The 21,885-nt window shown below is 47.0% G+C and overlaps 1 protein-coding gene across 1 annotated transcript in view; it reads right to left on the bottom strand.

The window, feature by feature from the left end:
• prkd2 (protein kinase D2) overlaps window positions 1-21,885 on the bottom strand; it is an 82,691-nt gene that overhangs the window by 7,841 nt on the left and 52,965 nt on the right. Inside the window, exons 4-13 of the mRNA XM_080218143.1 lie at window positions 14,617-14,777; window positions 11,258-11,465; window positions 10,485-10,562; window positions 8,230-8,401; window positions 6,669-6,792; window positions 5,695-5,772; window positions 5,205-5,484; window positions 3,500-3,552; window positions 3,038-3,110; window positions 685-791 (exon numbers count right to left, since the gene is read on the bottom strand). Of these exons, the coding sequence (XP_080074269.1) occupies window positions 685-791; window positions 3,038-3,110; window positions 3,500-3,552; window positions 5,205-5,484; window positions 5,695-5,772; window positions 6,669-6,792; window positions 8,230-8,401; window positions 10,485-10,562; window positions 11,258-11,465; window positions 14,617-14,777 (1,334 nt within the window). The remainder of the gene's footprint in view (window positions 1-684; window positions 792-3,037; window positions 3,111-3,499; window positions 3,553-5,204; window positions 5,485-5,694; window positions 5,773-6,668; window positions 6,793-8,229; window positions 8,402-10,484; window positions 10,563-11,257; window positions 11,466-14,616; window positions 14,778-21,885) is intronic.

The following is a 21,885-nucleotide window of genomic DNA, read 5'->3' as shown; positions in this document are numbered from 1 at the left end:
CTTCTGACTATCCACTGTGTGCATGCCCCTCAATCTTGTAGGTCTCATAATCTATCAGGTCTCCCCTCAACCTCCGTCATTCCAGTGAGAACAATCCAAGCTTCTCCAACCTCTCCTCATTGCTAATGCCCTCCATACCAGGCAACATCCTGGTAAATCTTTTCTATACCCTCTCCAAAGCCTCCACGTCCTTCTGGTAGCATAGCAACCAGAATTGAACACTATATTCCAAGTGGGTCTAACTAAGGTTCTATAAAGCTGCAACATGACTTGCCAATTTTTAAACTCAATGTCCCAGCCGATGAAGGCAAGCACGCCATATGCCTTCTCGACTACCTTCTCCACCTGCACTGCCACTTTCAGTGATGTGTACCTGTACACCCAGGTCCCTTTGCCCATCTTAAGAACTCTTAAGCGTTCTGCCATTTACTGTACATTTTAAAGTTTATTTATTAGTGTCACAAGGAGGGCTTACATTAACACCGCAATAAAGTTACTGTGAAATTTACCTGGTTGCCACACTCCGGCGCTTGTTCAGGTCTATGCACCTAACTAGCATGTCTTTCAGAATGTGGGAGGAAACCGGAGCACTTGGAGGAAACCCATGCAGACATGGGGAGAACGTGCAGCCACCACACAGATGCTCACGCGACAGGAATGACTTCTTCCCGAGCCAGAGCTCACCTGAAGGATGGCCACCTCGTTGCGTAGCTGACTCTCTTGCTTGGTTGGGAACCGCAACTTGTCGATCACCTTAATAGCCACATCCCGTCCGGTTTCTCGATGTTTGCCTGGAAAGGAGGAGCAAGGTGTATAGGAATAGGCAGTACAATAGAAGACCCTTCAACCCATTGCATTCATGCTGGCTCTTTCAGGCACTGAATTGCGTCATGTATATGGCACAGAAAGAAGCCACTCAGGCACATCTGTCTCAGCTTTTCCTTGTGAAGCTTTTATTGAAAGAGAGGCGTGTTGTCAATGTTTTTCATCTCGCACTTACTAGGACAAACACAAGAGTACCAAATTTCAAATTATCACAATTTATACTACAGGAGAAAAGGATGCTGATTAGTTGACAAGTCAACTTTGATCAGCTGAGATATTACCAGGCTTCCAAAGCTTCTTGATAATTCAAAAAAGGTGCAAAGCTTGGACAGATTCCTTTTGTTTGCAGAGGATAGTTCCCTATGTATGAACCGTCCAACAAGCGAAAATGAGCCACATTATGAGCTGGACTGATGATCTTAAATGGGTTTTTAGTGTGGCTACTGACTCACTCAGGATTGTGCAGCAAGTGCTGTCCAACTGCCAGAATTCTCTCTAACAGTAAATGTTTTGTTCTGGGGTTTTGCAAGGGTGGGTTGGTTGGCTATAGTCTGCCTATTAGTAGCAACTGGAGGAACAAGAGGTTTGATTCGACCAGCGAATTACTGCAATGTACGACCGTACCTAGCTTCATACCAGCACTGAGGTCCATACACAGCATTGCTCAGTCACAATGATCAATTTTGAAAGTTGCCACCTGCTTTCAGCAGCTGGACACAAGGCTCACAAAGTGGCTACAACAGGCCCAGACTTGACAACATGCAGCCTCCTCATCCACACACACACACACACACACAAACACACACAAACACACACAAACACACACAAACACACACCTCTCCCTTCAAGTCTTGAAGTCTGTCAAAGAGTGGTCCCATGGTCCCAACCCCATTTTGCTTAACCCACACTGCCTGGTAATCCAAACCATCAGTGGTCCTCTCTGGGACCCCTGGTAAAGACCTGTGCCCCCGAGGCTCCTTTTGTGGTTTAATATAACATTCCATCCCGATCCCCACACACCTGCCAGTTCCCACCCTCCGTCCTCTCCCAAAGCAGGTACCGACTCCTCGCTGCGGGTTTGGGTTTCACCCACCCAGCTTCCACCCCTATTAGTGCCTGAAGGAGGGAAATAGTATAAAAGCCCCTCATTTTAAATTTACTATAATAAGTACATTCTCCATGTATCTGCGTGGGTTTCCTCCGGGTGCTCCGGTTTCCTCCCACAGTCCAGGGTTAGATTAATTGGCCATGCTAAATTGCCCCTTATTGTCCCATGACGTGTAGATTAGAGGGATATAAATCAGGTAAATGTGCGGGGTTGTGGGGATAGGACCTGGAGTAGGATTGTTGTTGGTGCAGGCTCAATGGACCAAATGGCCTCTTTCTGCACTGTAGGGTTTCTATGAAGTAGACTGAAGTAACCCAGTCTCCTATCCACTGACTCTGTCTACACTTCCCGCTGCGTCAGTAAAGCAGCCATCATAATTAAGGACCCCACGCACCCCAGACATTCTCTCTTCCACCTTCTTCCTTAGGGAAAAAGATACAAAAAAACTCTGAGGTCATGTACTGACCGACTCAAGAACAGCTTCTTCCCTGCTGCCACCAGATTTTTGAATGGACTTATCTTACATTAAGTTGATCTTTCTCTACACCATAGCTATGATTCTAACACTACATTCTGCACTCTCTCCTTTCCTTCTCCCTATGAAGGGTATGCTTTGTCTGTATAGCCTGCAAGAAACAATACATTTCACTGTATCCCAATACCTGTGACAATAATAAATCAATTCACTGAGGTAGAGACTCTGGCTGCTTTAACTCCTCCCAAACTCAGGGGGCACTGCTGCTGTGGTCAAATGTGGAGACAGATCTTCATGCTAAGGGCTAGTAGGACTCTGGAACTGTCTCCCCCAGAGGGCTCTTGAGGCTGTGGGGCGGGGGCTGGGGATGATGAGTTGAAAGATTTTAGATCTGGCATGGCATATGGACCAAATGTGGGAATGTGGGAAAGTGGGATCAGACATGATCTAACTGAAGAACAAATCCGAGAGGGGTTGCATGGATTCTCTCTGTTCTACTGTTCATTAAACAGTCAACAGGAAGAGTTAGATTAATGTTGGCCCTCAGATTAACACTAGTCCTCAGTCTGAGTCTTTGGGCCAACTATCCACAAGCATCCAACTGGCTAGTAACTGTAAGATAGACTCACCTCCATAGACAATGCCAAACTGTCCAGATCCAAGCACTTCATCAGCAAAGATCTGATAGACGGTAGCAATATCCTAGAGAGCAAGAAACAGAGTGTGAGGGACCCCAGACAGAATGCAAGTGTCTCCCAGAATGGTGGCTGGGAGACAACAGTCAGTGTACAGAAAGTCCACTGTAGTAGAGGGACTGAGAAACATCCCACTATATCACCCTGATGCAAGAACAGCACGGGGTTAGATACAGAGTAAAGCTCCCTCTACACTGTCCCCCATCAAACATTCCCTGGACAGGTACAGCACAGGGTTAGATGCAGAGTAAAGCTCCCTCTACACTATCCCCTTTTTCCATATCAGATTGAACCTATAATTACATTGAGATTGGGATGATTGTCATATTATGAACAGGTTTGCGCTCCTGCTCATTGCATCATGAGCTGGTATCACTGAGGCCGCCTAATACTCACCACGTTCTCCAGGATCTGGCTGTTGCTCACAGAGAAATTAACTGATGCCTGTCCTGCAAAGCGAAGGAGAGATAAAGGCAAATCAGAAACAGTCATAGTGACTGGGGTGGCACAGTAGTTAGCACTACTGCCTCACAGCGCCAGGGACCCAGGTTCGATTCCCGGCTTGGGTCACCGACTGTGCAGCATCTACACATTCTCCCCACGTCTGCGTGGAGTTTACTCCAGGCGCTTCAGTTTTCTCCCATAGTCCGAAGGATGTGTTGGTTTAGCTTTTAGTTTTATTTATTTAGTGGTGTCACAAATAGGCTTACCTTAACACCGCAATGAAAATCCCCTAGTTGCCACACTCTGACACCTGTTCGGGTACATTGAAGGAGAATTTAGCACGGCCAATGCACCTAACCAACAGCACCTAACAGTCCAAAAGGCACGCAGGTTAGGTGCACTGGCCATGCTAAATTTCTCCCTCAGTGTACCTGAAGAAGCGCTGGAGTGTGGTGACTAGGGGATTTTCATAGTAACTTCATTGCAGCGTTAATGCAAGCCCTACTTATGACACTAATAAATAAACTAAACTAAAAAGCTAAACTTTAACGTAACGTGACTTGCCAAGGCATGTCACTGGAGCATTACTGAACACAATTCAGACTCCAAGCCACAGGAGGAGATAGTAAGGCAGGTGACCAAAAGCTTGGTTTTAAGGAGGTGGGTATTGAGGAGCGTCTTAAAAGGGGAGTGAGTGAAAGATATGTAGGGAGGTAATTCCAGAACTTGGGGCCCCAGGCAACTGAAGGCACAGTGAAATTCAAATCGGGGTATGCTCAAGAGGCTGGAATTGGAAAAAGTTAAAATTTATTTATTAGTCACAAGTAATGCTTACATTAATACTGCAATGAAGTTACTGTGAAATTCCCTGAGTCACCACACTCTGGCGCCTGTTTGGGTCAATGTACCCTAACCAGCACGTGGGAGGAAACTGGAGCACCGGGAGGAAACTCAGGTGGACGTGGGGAGATCGTGAAGACTCCATACAGACAGTGACCCGAGGCCGGGAATCGAACCTGGGTCACTGGCGCAGTGAAGCAGCAGTGCTAACCACTGTGCCACTGCGCTGCTCGCCGGAACGTGGGAGGAAATTAAAGAGATAGGGAGGATAGTGGGGTGTGAAGGGAGGAGGGATGGGAGGGAGGCAGTGGATGGTATTTTGGAACAACGCTGAGAGTTTTGCAAACCAGATGTTATTGAATAAGGCACGCAGCGAGAGGCGACGGGGAAAGCGGACACCAGCGAAGGCGCAGCGGGAGCAGGACTCAGTGAGAGTTAACATATGAAGAGCAGTTGTGGGTGACCTCAGGATTCTGGAGGGTGGAATGTGGGGGAGCTGGTAGGAGAGCACTGGAATCATTAAGTCTAGAGGCAACAAAGGGATGAGGGTGAGGGTTTCAGCAGCAGATAAGCTCGGGCAGCAGCGAAGGCAAACGAAGTGAGGGAGGTGGAAATAGGCGACTTTAGCAATGGTACAAATATGAGGTCAGATTTCAGTCGAATGTGACATGGAGATTGCAAAGACCTCAGCCTGTTGCCAAGGAAGAGGGATGGCGCCAGTATTCAGGGATTTGATTTTGAGTGTGTATCAAAAACAACGGTTTCAGTTCTCCCGATATTTAACCACAGAAGGATCATTCAGATAATCAGTTCTTACTGCGTGGCGTCTGTTCCTGTGTGCTGACTGTGTCCTGGAAGATGACCGGTTTTAAGGCTTGTCGGATGGCATTCTCCCACGCCTTGGCCTCCTCAGTGCCAGCCACGCCACACAGCCCACCAGAGCTGGACGGCGGCTGCGAAATGGTGGAAGGACTCTCGCCGACAAAGTACACAACGCTGCCAGTGCGGATCTCGAAACAGTGAGGGTTCCCTCCTTGGGGAATGGAGGCAAAGTTCTGAGCCGGCTCCACGGCCAGGATCTCGGAGAGTGGGATTTCCTGAGCAGGGAGGAAAAGGGTCAGGGAAGAAATATAAAACGTTTAGAAATGGGATCTTTCCCACCTCCCACTTCGAACCCAAACTATGCTCGGAGACTGGGCGTGTGCGCAGCAGACGGAGTAAAGCTCCACATCAAACACTCCAGGACAGGCACAGCACGGGGTTAGATACAGAGTAAAGCTCCGTCTACACTTGCGAGTTGACTTTACCTTGTAATACTTGTTTCCTGTGTCATTGTGAAAGAGGGTGATGCACTTGCAGTCCAATCTCCAGTAGTGCCTTTTCCGCTGCAGGAGGGGAGGAAAAAAGACAACACCTGGTCATCTACTGTCCAACAGGAGCAATAAAGGAGCAAACAGGCTGGAGGGTGAACTAGTGTGGGAGGGAGCTAACATGGGGCAGACAGGTTAACTAAAGCAGTGAACATCAAACGATGGCTTCACTACAATGTTATCAGGATTGGTAGGTCCACTGGGCTTGCGTCCATTGGGAAGGGGGTAGATTCACTGGGCTTCCATTCAATGGGAACGGGGTAGATCCACTGGGATTTTATCTCACTGGAGTCAATGAGAAGGGATGGATCCATTGTAACTGCACCCACTGGGACTGAACAAGGGGTGGGTCATTGGAACAGGCATGATGGCTAGTACTGCTGCCTCATGGCGCAAGAGACCCGGGTTCGATTCTGGCCTTGGGTGGCCAACTGTGTGGAGTCTGCATGTTCTCCTCGTGTCTGCACGGGTTTCCTCTGGGTCTCGGGTTTTCTCCTACAGCCTGAAAGACATGCAGCTTAGTGGGATTGGCCATGCTAAATTGCCTCTCAGCGTCCCTAGATGTGCAGGTTAGGGGGATTGGCCATGCTAAATCCACAGGATTACAGATTTGGGGTAAGAGTCTGGGTGTGACACCTTTTCAGAGAATTGGTGCAGACTCGATAGGCCAGATGGCCTCTTTCTGCACTTCAAACCATAGAATCCCTAAAGGTTGTTAGAACAGGACCAGTGCAGTGGAATACAACCATCCCAGCTTCTGCAGACTTCAAACTCAAAGTTCGATATCTGTGCTGTCCTCAAAAATATCAATAACAGGAAGGTACATCACACCACAGAGAGTGAGGCAAAATCCCTGCAACGAGGGAAATTGGGAGATGAGCGGATGGAGGTTGGTACTTGGGTTTGTTTACCAGAGCATCCCGGTTACTGTAGTGAACCACCCAGCCCTCCTTCAGCGTCGTGCTCAGTTTCCGCTTGGTTTGCTTCACAGACTGCACCACACGCATCAGTGGGATGTTACTGGCCATGGGGTCACTGCAAGAGAGGACAAGACAAAGACCAGAGTGTTCAGGTTTTGCACCACACCACACGCTGGCAGCATCTCATTCAAACCTACATTGGGTTGCCCACCTCACGTAGCCCAGACATGATCTTCTCCAGCAGTGAGCACAGAACTGGCCGGCTTGCAAGGTCAGAATGGAAGACAATTAGGAGACAGTTACCAAGTGTGGGACTGCACTCATGTGTAGATCAGATTTTGTGTAGGGTCACATGACAGGGGAAACTGGGCTTTCACAGAATATTCAAGCTTTTGAGTAAAGAGAAAGCAGTGTCTCTCTTTTCCCCCCTTTCTGAAGTTGGAGACTGGAATCTGCCAGAGATTCTGCCGTGTGAGGGTAGATCTTTCTCTGAAAATTGTTGCCTGGAGCTTTGTCCAGAAGTGTTAAGAAGCTGAAAATACAGCATTAGCCATGCTAAATTGCCTCTCAGCGTCCCTAGATGTGCAGGTTAGGGGGATTGGCTGTGCTAAATCCACAGGATTACAGATTTGGGGTAAGAGTCTAGGTGTGACGCCTTTTCAGAGAATTGGTGCAGACTCGATAGGCATGAGCATACTTATTTTTGTGCTAACTAATTCTGAAGAAGGGGATATTGCTTTAAATTGGAACAGCAGAGATAGCTAGCTGTTAGGGAACATACTTTGCTATGACTAGGAATTTTAATTGGTAAAAAGTTACATTAATTATTTTTGCTATATTCTAATGATGTTCTTAAATAAAATTTGTTTTGGTATAAGATTCCTAGTGGGTCGCTTGAATCATACCTGGAGTGAAACATCTGACATTCACCCTAATGCCAAAAATCAAACATAAAAGGTGAGATCTCGGCTAACTGCATAAAATACCTTGGGGTTTCTGGTCTGGGCCTTAACAAGGTGCTATACAAGTGCAATCCTTCGCCATAAGACACAGGAGCAGAATTAGGCCACTCGGTCCAAGGAGTCTGCTCCACTATTCAATCATGGTTGATATTGTTCGCATCCCCATTCTCCTGCCTTTCCCCCTTAGCTCTTGACCCCCTTATTAATCAAGAACCTATCTATCTCTGTCTTCAAGACACTCAATGACCTGGCCTCCACAGCCTTCTGCGGCAAAGAGTTCCACAGATTCACCACTCTGCCTGAAGAAATTCCTTCTCATCTCTGTTTTAAAAGGATCATCCCTTCAGCCTGAGGTTGTGCCCTCTAGTTCTAATTTTTCCTATAAGTGGAAACATCCTCTCCATATCCACTCTATCCAGGCCTCGCAGCATCCTGCAAGTTTCAATAAGATCCCCCCTCATCCTTCTAAACTCCAATGAGTACAGACCCAGAGTCCTCAACCGTTCCTCATACGACAAGCTCTTCATTCTTGTGAACCTCCTCTCGACCCTTTCCATTCAGCCCCGTTTGAAAGTGATCAGCCAGGTTACCTCATCATTCTGTTGGGACTGTCATCATCTCCAGGGAAACCATTCTCTGGATTGACACCGGGGCTGGTGGATACATCTTCAAAGTCTTCCATTGTCAGGGTCTTGTCTCCATCTCCATAGTCACTTACATCCTCCATGTTTACGTCCACATCAATACCCGGACTCATCAAATCTGAAATGAAGCAAAAGTTCAAACTCCTCACGTCTCCAAATCAGGACAACTATAACATACACAGAACTATATAAAAAAAAGCCATCTCAGTCTGAACTTCTGTGTGAAAAGACTGGGTGGTGATCTGATACAGAAATTTAAGACTCTGAAGGGGGTCGATAGGACAAGACAGACTCATTTCCATATGTCTATTTTTCTTCATTCATGGGATGTGGACATTTGCTGCCCAACCCTAATTGCCCCTGAACTGAAGGGCAATTTCAAAAGGGCAGACTAGGTGAGGACAGCAGATTTCCTGCCCTAAAGGGACATCAGTGAATCAGATGTGTTGTTAAGACAACTTGATAATGGTTCCATGGTCATCATTAGCCTTTTAAGATTTTGAGTTCAAATTTCACCATCTGCCATGGTGGGATTCGAACTCAGACCTAGCTAGATTACTAGTCCAGTGACAATAGGACAGCAATGGCACAGTGCTATGTGGATAAGTCCTGAATTAAGATCCACAAATATGAAACATGGTCACCAATAAATCCAGTAAGGAGTTCAGGAGAAACTTTTCCCAGAGAATGTAGAACTCATTCCATGAAAGGCAATGGCCTAGTGGTATTATCGCTGGACTATAAATCCAGAAACTCGGCTAATGTTCTGGGGACCCGTGTTCAAATCCCGCCACAGCAGATAGTGGAATTGGAATTCAATGAATCAGAATTAAGAATACACTAATGCCCATTTAAGGAAGGAAATCTGCCATCCTTACCCAGTCTGGCCTACATGTGACTCCAGAGCCACAGCAATGTGGCTGACTCTCAACTGCCCCTAGGAAACTAGGGATGGGCAAAAATGCTGGCCTAGTCAGTGACGCCCATGTCCCACGAATGAATTTAAAAAAAAAACAAGCAGCGGTGGAGGCAAATCGGATAGATGCCTTGAAGAGGAAGTTGGATAAACACATGACGGGGGGAAAGGAATATGAGGAGATGAAGAGAGGAAGGGACGAAGCTAATGTAGTGCATAAGGACCAGCGTAGGCTAGTTAGGCTGAATCTGCTTCTGTGTGGCACATTCCTCCCGATCTATAGGCTTCAGTCTCTACTCAATGTGCTTTGAAGAATCCGCACGTTAACTGGGTTATTTACTGCAAAGAAGCAGCAGCCATTGAATCCATGATTCCAGCAAACCCACCGCTCTCTTCACTAATTTCTTCAATTAGATTAGGAAAAATAAATCAAGAAACAAAACGAGATGGATTAACAGGAATGAAATAAGATGCAAAATTACTGCAATCAATCAAAATATATTCAGATGCTATCACAGGAGAATTTATGCAGGAGAGGGCTCAATGTCAGTGGGCCTAAAAGGTATAAGTAGAAAACAGTAGGCAGATATTAAAAAGATGAGGCAGTATCGGTGGTTAGCACTGCTGCCTCACAACTCTAAGAACCCGGGTTCAATTCCAGCCTCGGGACACTGTCTATATGGAGTTTGCACGTTATCCCCGTGTCCGCAGGGGTTTCCTCCAATCTCCAAAGGTGTGTGGGTTAGGTGGATTGGCCATGCTAAATTGTCCCTTACTGTCCCAAGATGTACAGGTTTGGTGGATCGACCATGCTAAATTGCCCCTCAATATCCAAAGATGTGCAAGTTACGGCGATTAGTATGGTGAATGTGTGAGGTTACGAGATTAGAGCAGAGGGGTGGGCCTGGGCAAGGTACTCTGAGTCAGTACAGGTTTGAAGGGCTGAATGACCTCTCCTGCACTGTAGGGATTCTATGATTCTAGGGGCAGCAGGTGTATGGATGCACCATCATCTCAAAGATTCTCCTCCAATTCTTAGACCATCCTTGGTTGGGAACAAATGACCATTCCTTCCTTTTTGCGGGGTCAAAAATCCTGGAGTTCCTTTCTTAAGAGAGTTTGGTAAGACAACATTCACCATATGGTCTACAGCATGTTCAGGAAGAAGGCTTGCCACCAAGCTCTCAAGGACAATTATGGTGGGACAATAAGTGCTGGCTTACCCTACAACGCTCCTATCCCACGACTGAATCAAAAAAAAACTGGCAAATGGTTCATTCCTCACCTCCATTGAGAACTGTTTCTCCTAAGCAGTCATTGGGGACTTTCTCCGCACATCGCTTGTGGCAGTTAAACTTGCAGTCTGAGGAAAGCAAAATGGAGAGGAATAAGCACACACAACTTTATAAAACATGGCTCAAAAGAAGCAACAGTATTTAATTTCAATACAGAAACACAAACTCTTCATCAAAACTCTCCAAAGTTTGGAAGATCAACGCATTACAACGTACCAGAATTGTTTTGCTTGTTGTATAACTTCCTGCCTCTTCTGAGATATTCCTCTCCCCACTCCCTTTCCCCCACCAAGACTTTGCCTTTCCTTCAACCCTGTTTCCTCACCGCAACCACCCCCCAACCAATTCCGGCCAAGACTCTCCAAGACGTTCCTCTCCTCCCTCTTCTCCACCACCACCTCACCTTCTCCAAGACGTTCCTCTCCCCTCCTCCCCCCCGCCCAACATCAAGACTTTGCTCTTCCCTTCCTCGCCTCCCCCAAGACATTCCTCTCCCCTCCCCTCCTCCTTCTTACCCCCACCCGACCATCAAGACTTCGCTTCTCCCTCCACCCTCTCCAAGAATTTCCTCTCCCATCCTCCCTTGCCCCACCACCCCCTGCAAGACTCTTCTCTCCTGCTGCCCCTCTGATGTTTATTCTTCTCCCCACAACCTCCGCAGGTCCTTCCTCAGGTTCACAGCAATGAGGCGCGGGTAGGTCAAACCCGAAGGTGAACCGATTTGAGACCGATGGAGACACGGGGCCACCAATCGAGCACTGACCTTTGCACTGCAGTCCCTGCCGGAACAGCCCCTTCAGCAGCTTTTTGCAGTACTGGCAGACGGTGGGCCGGGTGTACGAGTGCACGGCAAACGTGTGAGGGACCTTGACTTTTGACAGGAAGATTTTGTCCAGCTCAATTGGCCGTCCAATGTAGGTGCCCAAGTTCAAACGCTTCTCCTTCAGGGATAAGGTTTCTGCCAACATCTTCTGTACTTCGAGAGAATCAGAGGGGACGGGGCGGGGGGGAAAGAGAATGAAGGGAGAATGAGAGAACAAACAATTAGAGAGAGAAAAGAAAGGATCATTTAAAGATCTATTAGCCCTGGAAATGTGGTCAAGGAAATTTTGTTTTTATTAATTCCTGGGACATGGGCGTTGCTGGCTGGCCAGCATTTATTGCCCATCCCTAGTTGCCCTTGAGTTGGTGGTGGTGAGCCACCTCCTTGAGTTGCTGCAGTTCCTCTGATGTCTTGGCCAACATTCATTGCTCTACCATCAAAAGCATCACTAACTGACACACTCCCTGTACCACCCTCAGAAATAAACCCTTTGTTGTGACACACTTTGCAACGTTCTGTGGATATGTTATGATGCTAAATTAATGCCCTAGCCAACTACCTGGTCAACACTTGAGGGCAGTGGCACAGTGGTATTGTCGCTAGACTAGTAATCCAGAGACCCAGCGCAATGCTCTGGGCACCCAGGATCAAATTCCACCATGGCAGATGATGAACAACGAACAGTACAGCACAGGAACAGGCCTCCAAGCCTGCACCAATCACGATGCCTGCCTAAACTAAAACTGTATGCACTTATGGAGTCCGTATCTTTCCACTCCCATCCTATTCATGTACATGTCTAGTTGCCCCTTAAATGTCGCTATCGCACCTGCTCACACCACCTTCCCGAGCAACACGTTTCACACGTTCACCACCCTCTGTGTCAAAAATGTGCCTCGCACATCTCCTCTAATCTTTTCTCCAAGCATCTTAAACCTATATTCCCGAGTATTTGACTTTTCTACCTTAAGTAAGAGCATCTGACTATCCACTCTGTCCATGTCACTCAATCTTGTACACCTCTATCAGGCAGCCCCTCAACCTCCATCGTTCCAGTGAGAACAAACCAAGTTTATGCACCTCTCCTCATAGTTAATACCTCCAGACCAGACAACATCCTGGTAAACCTCTTCTGTACTCTCTCCAAAGCACGTGAAATTTGAGTCTAGAACTAAAAGTCTAATGATGACCGTTGTCAACTGTCATAAAAACCCATCTGGTTCACTTATGTCCTTTAGGGAAGGAAGCCTGCGGTCATTGTCTGGTCTGGCCTACATGTGACTCTAGAGCCACAGCAATGTTATTAACTCTCAAATATTAAGAGGTGGTATGGTGGCACAGTGTTTAGCACTGCTGCCTCACAGGTTGAGCCTGAGTTCAATTCCCAGCTTGGGTCACTGTCTGTGCGGAGTCTGCACATTCTCCCCGGGGTTCCTATGGGAGCTCCGGTTTCCTCCCGTAGTCCAAAAGACATGCTGGTTAGGTGCATTGGCCATGTTAAATTCTCCCTCAACGTACCCGAGCAGGCGCCAGAGTGTGGCGTCTAGGGAATTTTCACAATAACTTCATTGCAGTGTTAATGTAAGCCTACTTGTAACACTAATAAATAAACTTTAAAATGCCCTCAGGGTTGGGTAATAAATGCTGGCTCAGCCATTGTATGCTAATACACCTGCCAACAATAAATCAAACCAAATCCCTCAACCAAAATAAATTAAAAATCTCAGGCAAAGTAAGAGGTCAGACAGATACGCTAATACGTGTAGGGAGTATAGAATCCAATTGTCTAGGCATTCCTCCTTAAAGTTAAAGTTTATTTATTAGTCACAAGTAAGGCTTACATTAACGCTGCAATGAAGTTACTGTGAAATTCCCCTAGCCGACACAGTCTGGCGCCTGTTGCTTGGGTCAATGTACCCTAACCAGCATATGTCTCAGACTGTGGGAAGAAACCGGAGCACACGGAGGAAACCCATGCAGACACAGGGAGAATGTGCAGACTCTGCACAGACAGTGACCCAAGCTGGGAATCGAACTCGGGTCCCTGGCGCTGTGAGGCAGCCGTGCTAACCGCCATGCCGATCCTGTTGTGTGCAACGTGTCAGGTTTGCTGACACAAGATTGACAATCTTTGCAAGTGATTGATTATAAACATTTAACAGAATTGCGTGTCTACAATGTTAACTGCAGTCAAAGCACATTTGGTCTGCAAACCCACAATGAGTTTTTTGATTGTGAGTAAGGTTACTCTGTGTGTGTGGGGGGTCAGGGGGGAGAGAAAGCGAGAGAGAGAGAGCACGTGCCAGGGTTACAGGGCAGGAAAGTTGAGACCACAGTCAGATCAGCCATGGTCCTACTGACCAGCAGCACAGGCTCGAGGGGCTGAATGGCCTACTCCAATTTCTTTTTATGCCTGTCTGAGTGTAATCATAATGAGTTGTGCTGATCAAAAGTGCCCTCCTTAACTTGAGTCTTGTGTCGAGTAAGGGGTGGAGTGTATCCTGAATTCAACATTGCCCGTAGCATGTCAGGGGAGTTCTCATCTGAGATGGGCAGGCCACTGAAACCCACTCAGAACCATCTCCCTCTGCTTTCAGAACATGAGCTGCCCTCTGCAATGCATGTCACTCCATCCCCCTTCCGCTCGTCAGCTAGGTCTTTCATATTGATGCATGCCATCTCACACTCTTCGTTCCTCTACAAATCCCTAAAGTGTTCTGCTTTTCTATCTCTAAGAATTTTCTCTCTTCCCCATCAGCTCTCAAAATTACTCAACCCAACAGATTCAAAAGAATTCCTACAGTGAAGAAGGAGGCCATTCATCCCATCGAGCCTGTACCAGCAAAAATCCCACCCAAGCTCTATTCCTGTAACCTCAAGTATTTATCCTGTTAATTCCCCTGCCACCAAGGGGCAATTTAGCAGGCCAATCCATTCAACCTGCACATCTTTGGACACTAAGGGGCAATTTAGCATGGCCAATCCACTTAACTTGCACATCTTTGGAGAATGGGAGGAAACCAGAGCACCCAGGAGAAACCCACGCAGACATGGGGAGAACATACAAACTCCACACAGGCAGTGACCCAAGCCAGGAATGGAACCCAGATCCTTGGTGCTGTGAGACAGCAGTGCTAACTACTGTACCACCATGCTGCCCATAACTACTGTGCCACCCGCAACCCTGTTCCCCAGGCCACCTGAAGGCCAGTGAACGAGACACATATTGGTATCACCAGGGAAGAGGGTGCACGTTAAACAGAGCTGATATGATTGGATGAATAAAGTCAGGAGTTTACCATAGGGTTGTCACTGGGGGAGGATGGCAAGTATTCCGTGACCGATAGCCGCGAGGTGATGGAACCGGTGAGCGAGGTGTTGGAGAGTCTTCTCTTCCTGGCACCGCTGCAGTTATTGGGAATGCTGAATGCGCATCTCTTGTGATAGTTCAGTCCGCACCCTGTTTCCAAAGTCAAACAAAAGATCACTCGTTACATTTCCAGTTCCAAATCAATGCCCGACCCTTCCGGCAGACCCCTGGTGAATAGACAAGGAAACCAACAACAACTTGTATTTACATAGCACCTTCAAAGAGATGTTCCCAAGATAGGACTAGAGGGCACAGCCTCAAGATAAGGGGGGTGGGGGGGTGTTTAGAACGGAGTTGAGGAGGAACTTCTTCACTCAAAGGGTGGTGAATCTCTGGAATTCTCTGCCCGCTGAAGTGGTGGAGGCTGCCTCGCTAAATATTTTTAAGACGCGGGTTGATAGGTTTTTGATAGGCAAGGGGATTAAGGGTTATGGGGAGAGGGCGGGAATGTGGAACTGAGACACGACAGATCAGCCATGATCTTGTTGAATGGCGGGGCAGGCTCAAGGGGCTAGATGGCCTACTCCTGCTCCTATTTCTTATGTTCTTATGCCTCACCAGGGCTAAATTTGACAAAGCCAAGTAAGGTTTGGGTCAGGCGAACAAAAGCTCGGACAAAGAGATGGGTTTTAAGGAGTGTTGTAGAGCGCAGAGGGAGAGGTTAGGGAGATAATTCCAGAGCTTGGGATATAGGCAGCTTGTTGCAAGGCCAAAATATGCACAAGGATATTTTGGCCTTGGAGGGAGTGCAGAGGAGGTTCACTAGGCTGATACCGGAGATGAGGGGGCTGGACTATGAAGAGAGACTAAATAGACTGGGTCTGTACTCAGAGTTTAGAAGGATGAGGGGGAATCTTATAGAGACATATAAGATAATGAAAGGGATGGATAGGGTAGAGGTACAGAGATTCTTCCTGCTTAGAAAGGATAGCAGGACTAGAGGACACAGCCTCAAGATAAGGGGGGGGGAGTTTAGATTGGAGTTGAGGAGGAACTTCTTCACTCAAAGGGTGGTGAATCTCTGGAATTCTCTGCCCGTTGAAGTGATGGAGGCTACCTCGCTAAATATATTTAAGTCACGGGTAGATAGGTTTTTGACAGACAAGGGAATTAAGGGTTATGGGGAGAGAGCGGGAAAGTGGAACTGATCCACTTCAGATCAGCCATGATCTTATTGAATGGCGGGGCAGGCTCGAAGGACTAGATGGCCTACTCCTGCTCCTATTTCTCATGTTCTTATGTAATATCAGGGAACGTGTCTTTTACTGGACAATGCAATCTGCATAATGGGATTAAAAGAACCATCTTGTGTCCAACCCAAGGAATTAATGATAATGTAAACCTCTGCGACTCAAAAATGTATAATAACCTGTATGAATCTACAATGGGCACAGAGAACTCACAGGCAACCTGAGATTCCAGGCCCAAGTTCATCTCTCCCTCAAGCATTTGGAATAAAAGTTTTTCTTGAAGTTCTACATGGTCTCTAAAACTTGATTTGTTTTATTTCCCTCCCACACAGCTGAAGACACAGCGGCCAACTGCAGAGTAAATAAAAAAATTGGGGATGTTCGAGAGGGCAGAATTAGAGGAATACAGAGAGTTCAAAGGACCGAGGGATTGGGAGATATTATAGAGATAGGGCAAGGACGAGAAATTTAAAAAGGATGAGCATTTTATTTAAAAATCAAGGCATTGCTTGACCGGAAGTGAATGTGGGTCAGTGACCACAGGGGTGGAGTTTGGGCTCTGAAGAGATTACAACATACCAATTTACATTATTTGCCCAACTCCCATTATTGGATGAATATTTAAGCCATCTAGCCCTCCAGCTCTTGAATTTCCCCTGTTTAAAGCCACCCTCCGACAAAAACAAAGAACAGTACGGCACGGGAACAGGCTCTTTGGCCCGTGCTACTCACGATGCCCTAACTAAACCACACACAAAAAAAGAACAAAGGTAAATACGTCTTTGCCACCTTCTCAGGAACCCACAGAATCTTCAAGCACATGAGGCCATACAGCCCTCCCCCATCTGGGCCTGTACTGGCTCTTTAGCCAATTGAATGAGTCTCACTCTCCTGTCTCTGTGCTCAATGCCTTACCTGGGCTTTTTTTCACCAGGTACCTGTCCAATTTCCTTCTGTAAGTTTTTTTTTCCCCCATTCGTGGGACAAGGGCATTGCTGGCTGGGCCAGCATTTATTGCCTATCCCTAGTTGCCCGAGGGCAGTTGCGAAACAACCACATTGTTGTGGATTTGGAGTCACATGTAGGCCAGACCACGTAAGGATGGCTGATTTTCTTCCCTAAAGGACATTAGTGAACCAGATGGGTTTTTGCAACAATCACAACGGTTTCACGGTCATCAGCAGGTTCTTAATTCCAGATTTTTAAAACAATTGAATTTACATTGAACCAGCTGCCTTGGCAGGATTTGAACATTATAGAATCCCTACGGTGCAGAAGGCAGCCATTCAATCCATCGGCAACAATCCCACTGAGGCCTTATCCCCATAACCCCACATATTTACCCTGCTAACCCCTCTAACTTATGTATCCTGGGACACTAAGGGGCAATTTAGCATGACCAATCAACCTAACTTACACACTTTTGGACTGTGGGAGGAAATCAGAGCATCAGGAGGAAACCCACGTAGACTCAATAACACCGAGAAGGTGCTACAGCTAAGAAAGCTCACCAATGCCTCCACTTTTACAGAAGGCTAAGGAAACTTGGCATGTCTGCCAAAGATGCGCTATAGAAAGCATTGTTTCTGGTTGTATCACAGCTTGGTGTGCATCCTGCTCTGCCCAAGACTGCAAGAAACTACAAAGGGTTGTGAACGTGGCCTGGTCTGCCTTCCATCCACTGACTCTATCTACACTTCCCACTGCCTCGGCAAAGCAGACAGCGTAATTAAGGACCCCACGCATCCCGGACATTCTCTCTTCCATCTTCTTCCGTTGGGAAAAAAATACAAAAGTCTGAGGTCACGTACCAACCGACTCAACAGCTTCTTTCCTGCTACCGTCAGACTTTTGAATCAACCTACCTCACATTAAGTTGATCTTTCTCTATACCCTAGCTATGACTGTAACACTACATTCTGCACTCTCTCCTTCTCTATGAACGATATACTCTGTTTCTATGGCACGCAGGAAACAATACTTTTCACTGTATCCCAATACACGTGACAATAATAAAATCAAATCAAAGTATGACACTGCTTTTCATAGAATCAAAATCCCTACGATGCAGAAGGAGGCCATTTGGACCATCGAGTCTGCATCAACCACAATCCCACCCAGGCCCTATCCCCATATCCCCGCTTATTTACCCTGCTAATCCCCCTGACACAGTGGTCAATTTATCATGGCCAATCAACCCAACATAGCATTGTGGAATTTTTGATGTCCACCCAAGAGGGTAGATTGGGTCTCTGCTTAGCATCTTGTTCAAAGGACAGCACAACTGACAGTGCTGCCCTTCCTCAGTGCCGAGAGTGGGAGAGGGTCAGCCCAGATTGTGCACACAAGCCTCTGGAATGGGATTAGAACTTACAGCCTTCTGACTCAGAGAGGATCCTGATCTCCAGTCCCGGCAGGCTTGCGGAGTCAGCTGTGGAACAGATGCAGAGCCCGAGCTTCAGGAACCTGCCATCGCGAGCAGGGGCCACACAAAAGACAGAGAGAGACTTTGGAAATCTCAAGGAGATGTGACAACACCATTCCATGAATGGAAGGGCTTGGCAATGTCACACTTAAGCCCCTTTAAGTATATGTTGAGAGGCACAGTGGTTAGCACTGCTGCCTCACACTGCCAGGGACCCGGGTTCGATTCCTGGCTTGGGTCAAGGTCTGTGTGGAGTTTGCACATTTTCCACGTGTCTGTTTGAGTTTCCTCCGGGTCCTCTGGTTCCCTCCCACAGTCTGAGAGATGTGCTGGTTAGGGTGCATTGGCTGTGCTAAATTCTCCCTCAGTGTACCCGGACAGGCGCCGGAGCGTGGCGACCAGGGGAATTTCGCAGTAACTTCACTGTAGTGTTAATGTCAGCCTTACTTGTGACTAATAAATAAACTTTATTTTAAGATATAGATGGATTGGTCAAATGGGCAGGTAAGTGGCAAATGGTTTTCAGCCCTCAAAAGTGTGAGATGATACACTTTGGAAGGAGCAATTTGACAAGGAAGTACTCAACAAATGGTAGGACACTAGAAGTTCTATGGAACAAAGGGACCTTGGAGTGTTTGTCCACAGATCTCTGAACACGGAAGGGTATGTTAATAGGGTAGTGAAAATGGCATAAGGGACACGTGCCTTTATCAATCGAGGCACAGATTACAAAAGCAGGAAAATCACATTGGAGTTGTAGAGAACGTTGATGAGGCTACAGCTGGAGTACTGTGTGTAATTCTGGTTGCCACATCATAGGAAGGTTGTGATCACACTGGAAGGGATGCAGCAGAGATTCACCATATGCTGCCTGAGGCGGACCATTTAAGTTATGAAGAGAGGTTGGGTTTTTGTTGGAGACTGAGGGGTGACCTGATAGAGGTGTTCAAGATTATGAGGGACATGGACAGAGTGGATAGGGAGCAGCTGTTCCCCTTAGTTGAAAAGGTCAGTCATGAGGGGACATAGGTTCAAGGTGAGAGGCAGGAGGCTTGGGGAGGGGATGTGAGGAAAGACTTTTTTTTACCCAGAGGGTGGTGAGGGTCTGGAATGCGCTGCCTGGGAGGCGGGATGCCTCACATCCTTTAAAAAAGTATCTGGATGAGCACTTGGCACGCCATAACATTCAGGGCTATGGGACAAGTGCTGGCAGATGGGATTAAGTATTTGTTTGGGTGTTTCTAATGTGTAAGTGCTGACTCGATGGGACAAGAGCCTCTTATGTGCTAGATGATGATATGTAGGGCTAGTTATATTAAAGGAAGATGCCATTCAGCCCGTCAGGTCTCTGCCAGCCTTCTGCATGAACCATGAGACCATAGAAACCTTCCCTTTTCAGATATTGTCCACTATTTGGTTGTCTTCAGTCCTCAGAGTTTGGACAGAAAAGGGAAGACAGACAAAACCTTTCACCAATCCCTACAGGTAATTGGAGCCCAGAGTTTGGTACCAAGATGAGGCTGAGAAAATAAACCACATGCACAAAGGTCAAATCGAAGTGAACTAAACAAGTTCCTGCAGAAACAAGCATTCACAAGACCAGGCACAAGGTAAAGGGATCCGGCAATAAACCCTTTCAGTTTATCATCCTGTTGTACCACAGTCATGATGTAGAGATGTTGGCGTTGGACTGGGGTAAACACAGTAAGAAGTCTCACAACACCAGGTTAAAGTCCAACAGGTTTATTTGGTAGCAAGCGCCACTAGCTTTTGGGGCAAAGCCTGACAAAGGGGAAAAGCCCCGAAAGCTAGCGGTGTTTGCTACCAAATAAACAAGTTGGACTTTAACTTGGTATTGTGAGACTTCTTATTATGTGTACCACAGTCAGCCAGCAGATGGGGCCCAGGGACTACACAGCAAAACTAAACTCTCCAGTTGAGGGTTTATTACGAGGGGTGAAGTGAAGGCTTATCATAGAAAATGGAAGTAGGCCATTCGGCCCTTTGAACCTGCTCCATCGTTCGCTTTGATAATGGCTCGTCATCAAATTCATTATCCTGACCCTCCCCTTCCCCCTATAATCCCCTGATCCCTTTATTCCCTAGAGTTGTATCTAATTTCTTAGGATGCAGAGATGCTTCAGTGTGTGGGCATCTGCATGGCAGATGCAGCAAAATGTAGATAAATATGAGGTTATCCACTATGATAGCAAGAATAGGAAGACAGATTATTACCTGAATGGGTGTAAATTGAGAGGGGTGGATACTCAAATGAGACCTTGGAATCATAGAATCCCTACAGTACAGAAAGAGTCTGCACCAACCACAATCCCACCCAGGCCCTATTCCCTGTAATCCCACATATTTATCTTGCTAATCTGCCTACACAAGGGCCGATGTAGCATGGCCAATCAACGTAACCCGCACGTCTTTGGACTGCGGAAGGAAACCAGAGCACCCGGAGAAAAGTTATGCACATGGGGGAGAATGTGCGAACTCCACACAGACAATGACCGAGGTCAGAACTGAACCTGGGTCCCTGGTTGCTATGAGGCAGCAGTGCTAACCACTGTGCCACCTATGCATCAATTGCTGAAAGTAAGCGCGCAGGTATAGCAGGCAGTAAAGGCAGCAAATGGTATGTTTGACCTTCATAGTGAGAGGATTTAAGTATAGGGATAGGGATGTTTTCTGCAATTGTACAGGGCGTTGATGAGGCCACACCTGGAGTAGTGTGTGCAGTTTTGGTCTCCTTATCTGAAGAAGGATGTCCTCGCTATAGAGGGAGTACAGAGAAGGTTTACCAGGCTGATTCCTGGGGTGGCAGGTCTCTTGTATTAGGAGGGACTAACACAGTTAGGATTGTATCCACTGGAGTTTAGAAGAGTGAGAGGGGGTCTCATAGGACTGAGGTGAGAAGAAATTTCTTCACCCAGAGGGAGGTGAATGTTTGGAATTCAGCACTACAGAAAGTAGTTCAGGCCAAAACATTATGTAATTTCAAGAAGAAATTAGATCTAGTTCTTGGGGCTAAATGGATCAAGGGATATGGTGGGGGTGGGGGGGGGGAAAATCAGGATAGTGAATTCAATGATCAGCCATGATCAAAATAAATGGCAGAGCAGGCTTGGTGGATCGAATAGCCGCCTCCTTCTTTTCCATTTGAGAGACATAGGCATCGCTGGCTGGCCAGCACTTATTGCCCATCACTAATTGCCCTCGAGAAGGTGGTGGTGAGCTGCTTTCTTGAATCGCTGTTGACCCACAATGCCTTTAGGGAGGGAATTCCAGGATTTTGACCCAGTGACTATGAAGGAACGGCTGATAGATTTCCAAGTCAGGAAGGTGAGCGGCTTGGAGGAGAACTTGTAGATGGTGGCATTCCCATGTATCTGCTGCCCTTGTCCTTCTAGATGGAAGTGGTTGTGGGTTTGGAATGTGCTGTTTAAGGATCTTTGGTGAATTGCTGCAGTGCATCTTGTAGATGGTACATACTGCTGCCACTGAGCGTCAGTGGTGGAGGGAGTGAATGTTTGTAAACACAGTGCCAATCAAGTGGGCTGCTTTCTCCTGGGTGCTGTTG

The sequence above is a fragment of the Carcharhinus amblyrhynchos genome, unplaced genomic scaffold (assembly GCF_965287045.1).
Source record: "Carcharhinus amblyrhynchos unplaced genomic scaffold, sCarAmb.v2.hapA scaffold_37, whole genome shotgun sequence".
Classification (NCBI taxonomy): Eukaryota; Metazoa; Chordata; class Chondrichthyes; order Carcharhiniformes; family Carcharhinidae; genus Carcharhinus; species Carcharhinus amblyrhynchos.
Note: the sequence above shows the minus strand (reverse complement) of the source record. Positions and strands in the feature narration are given on the sequence as shown.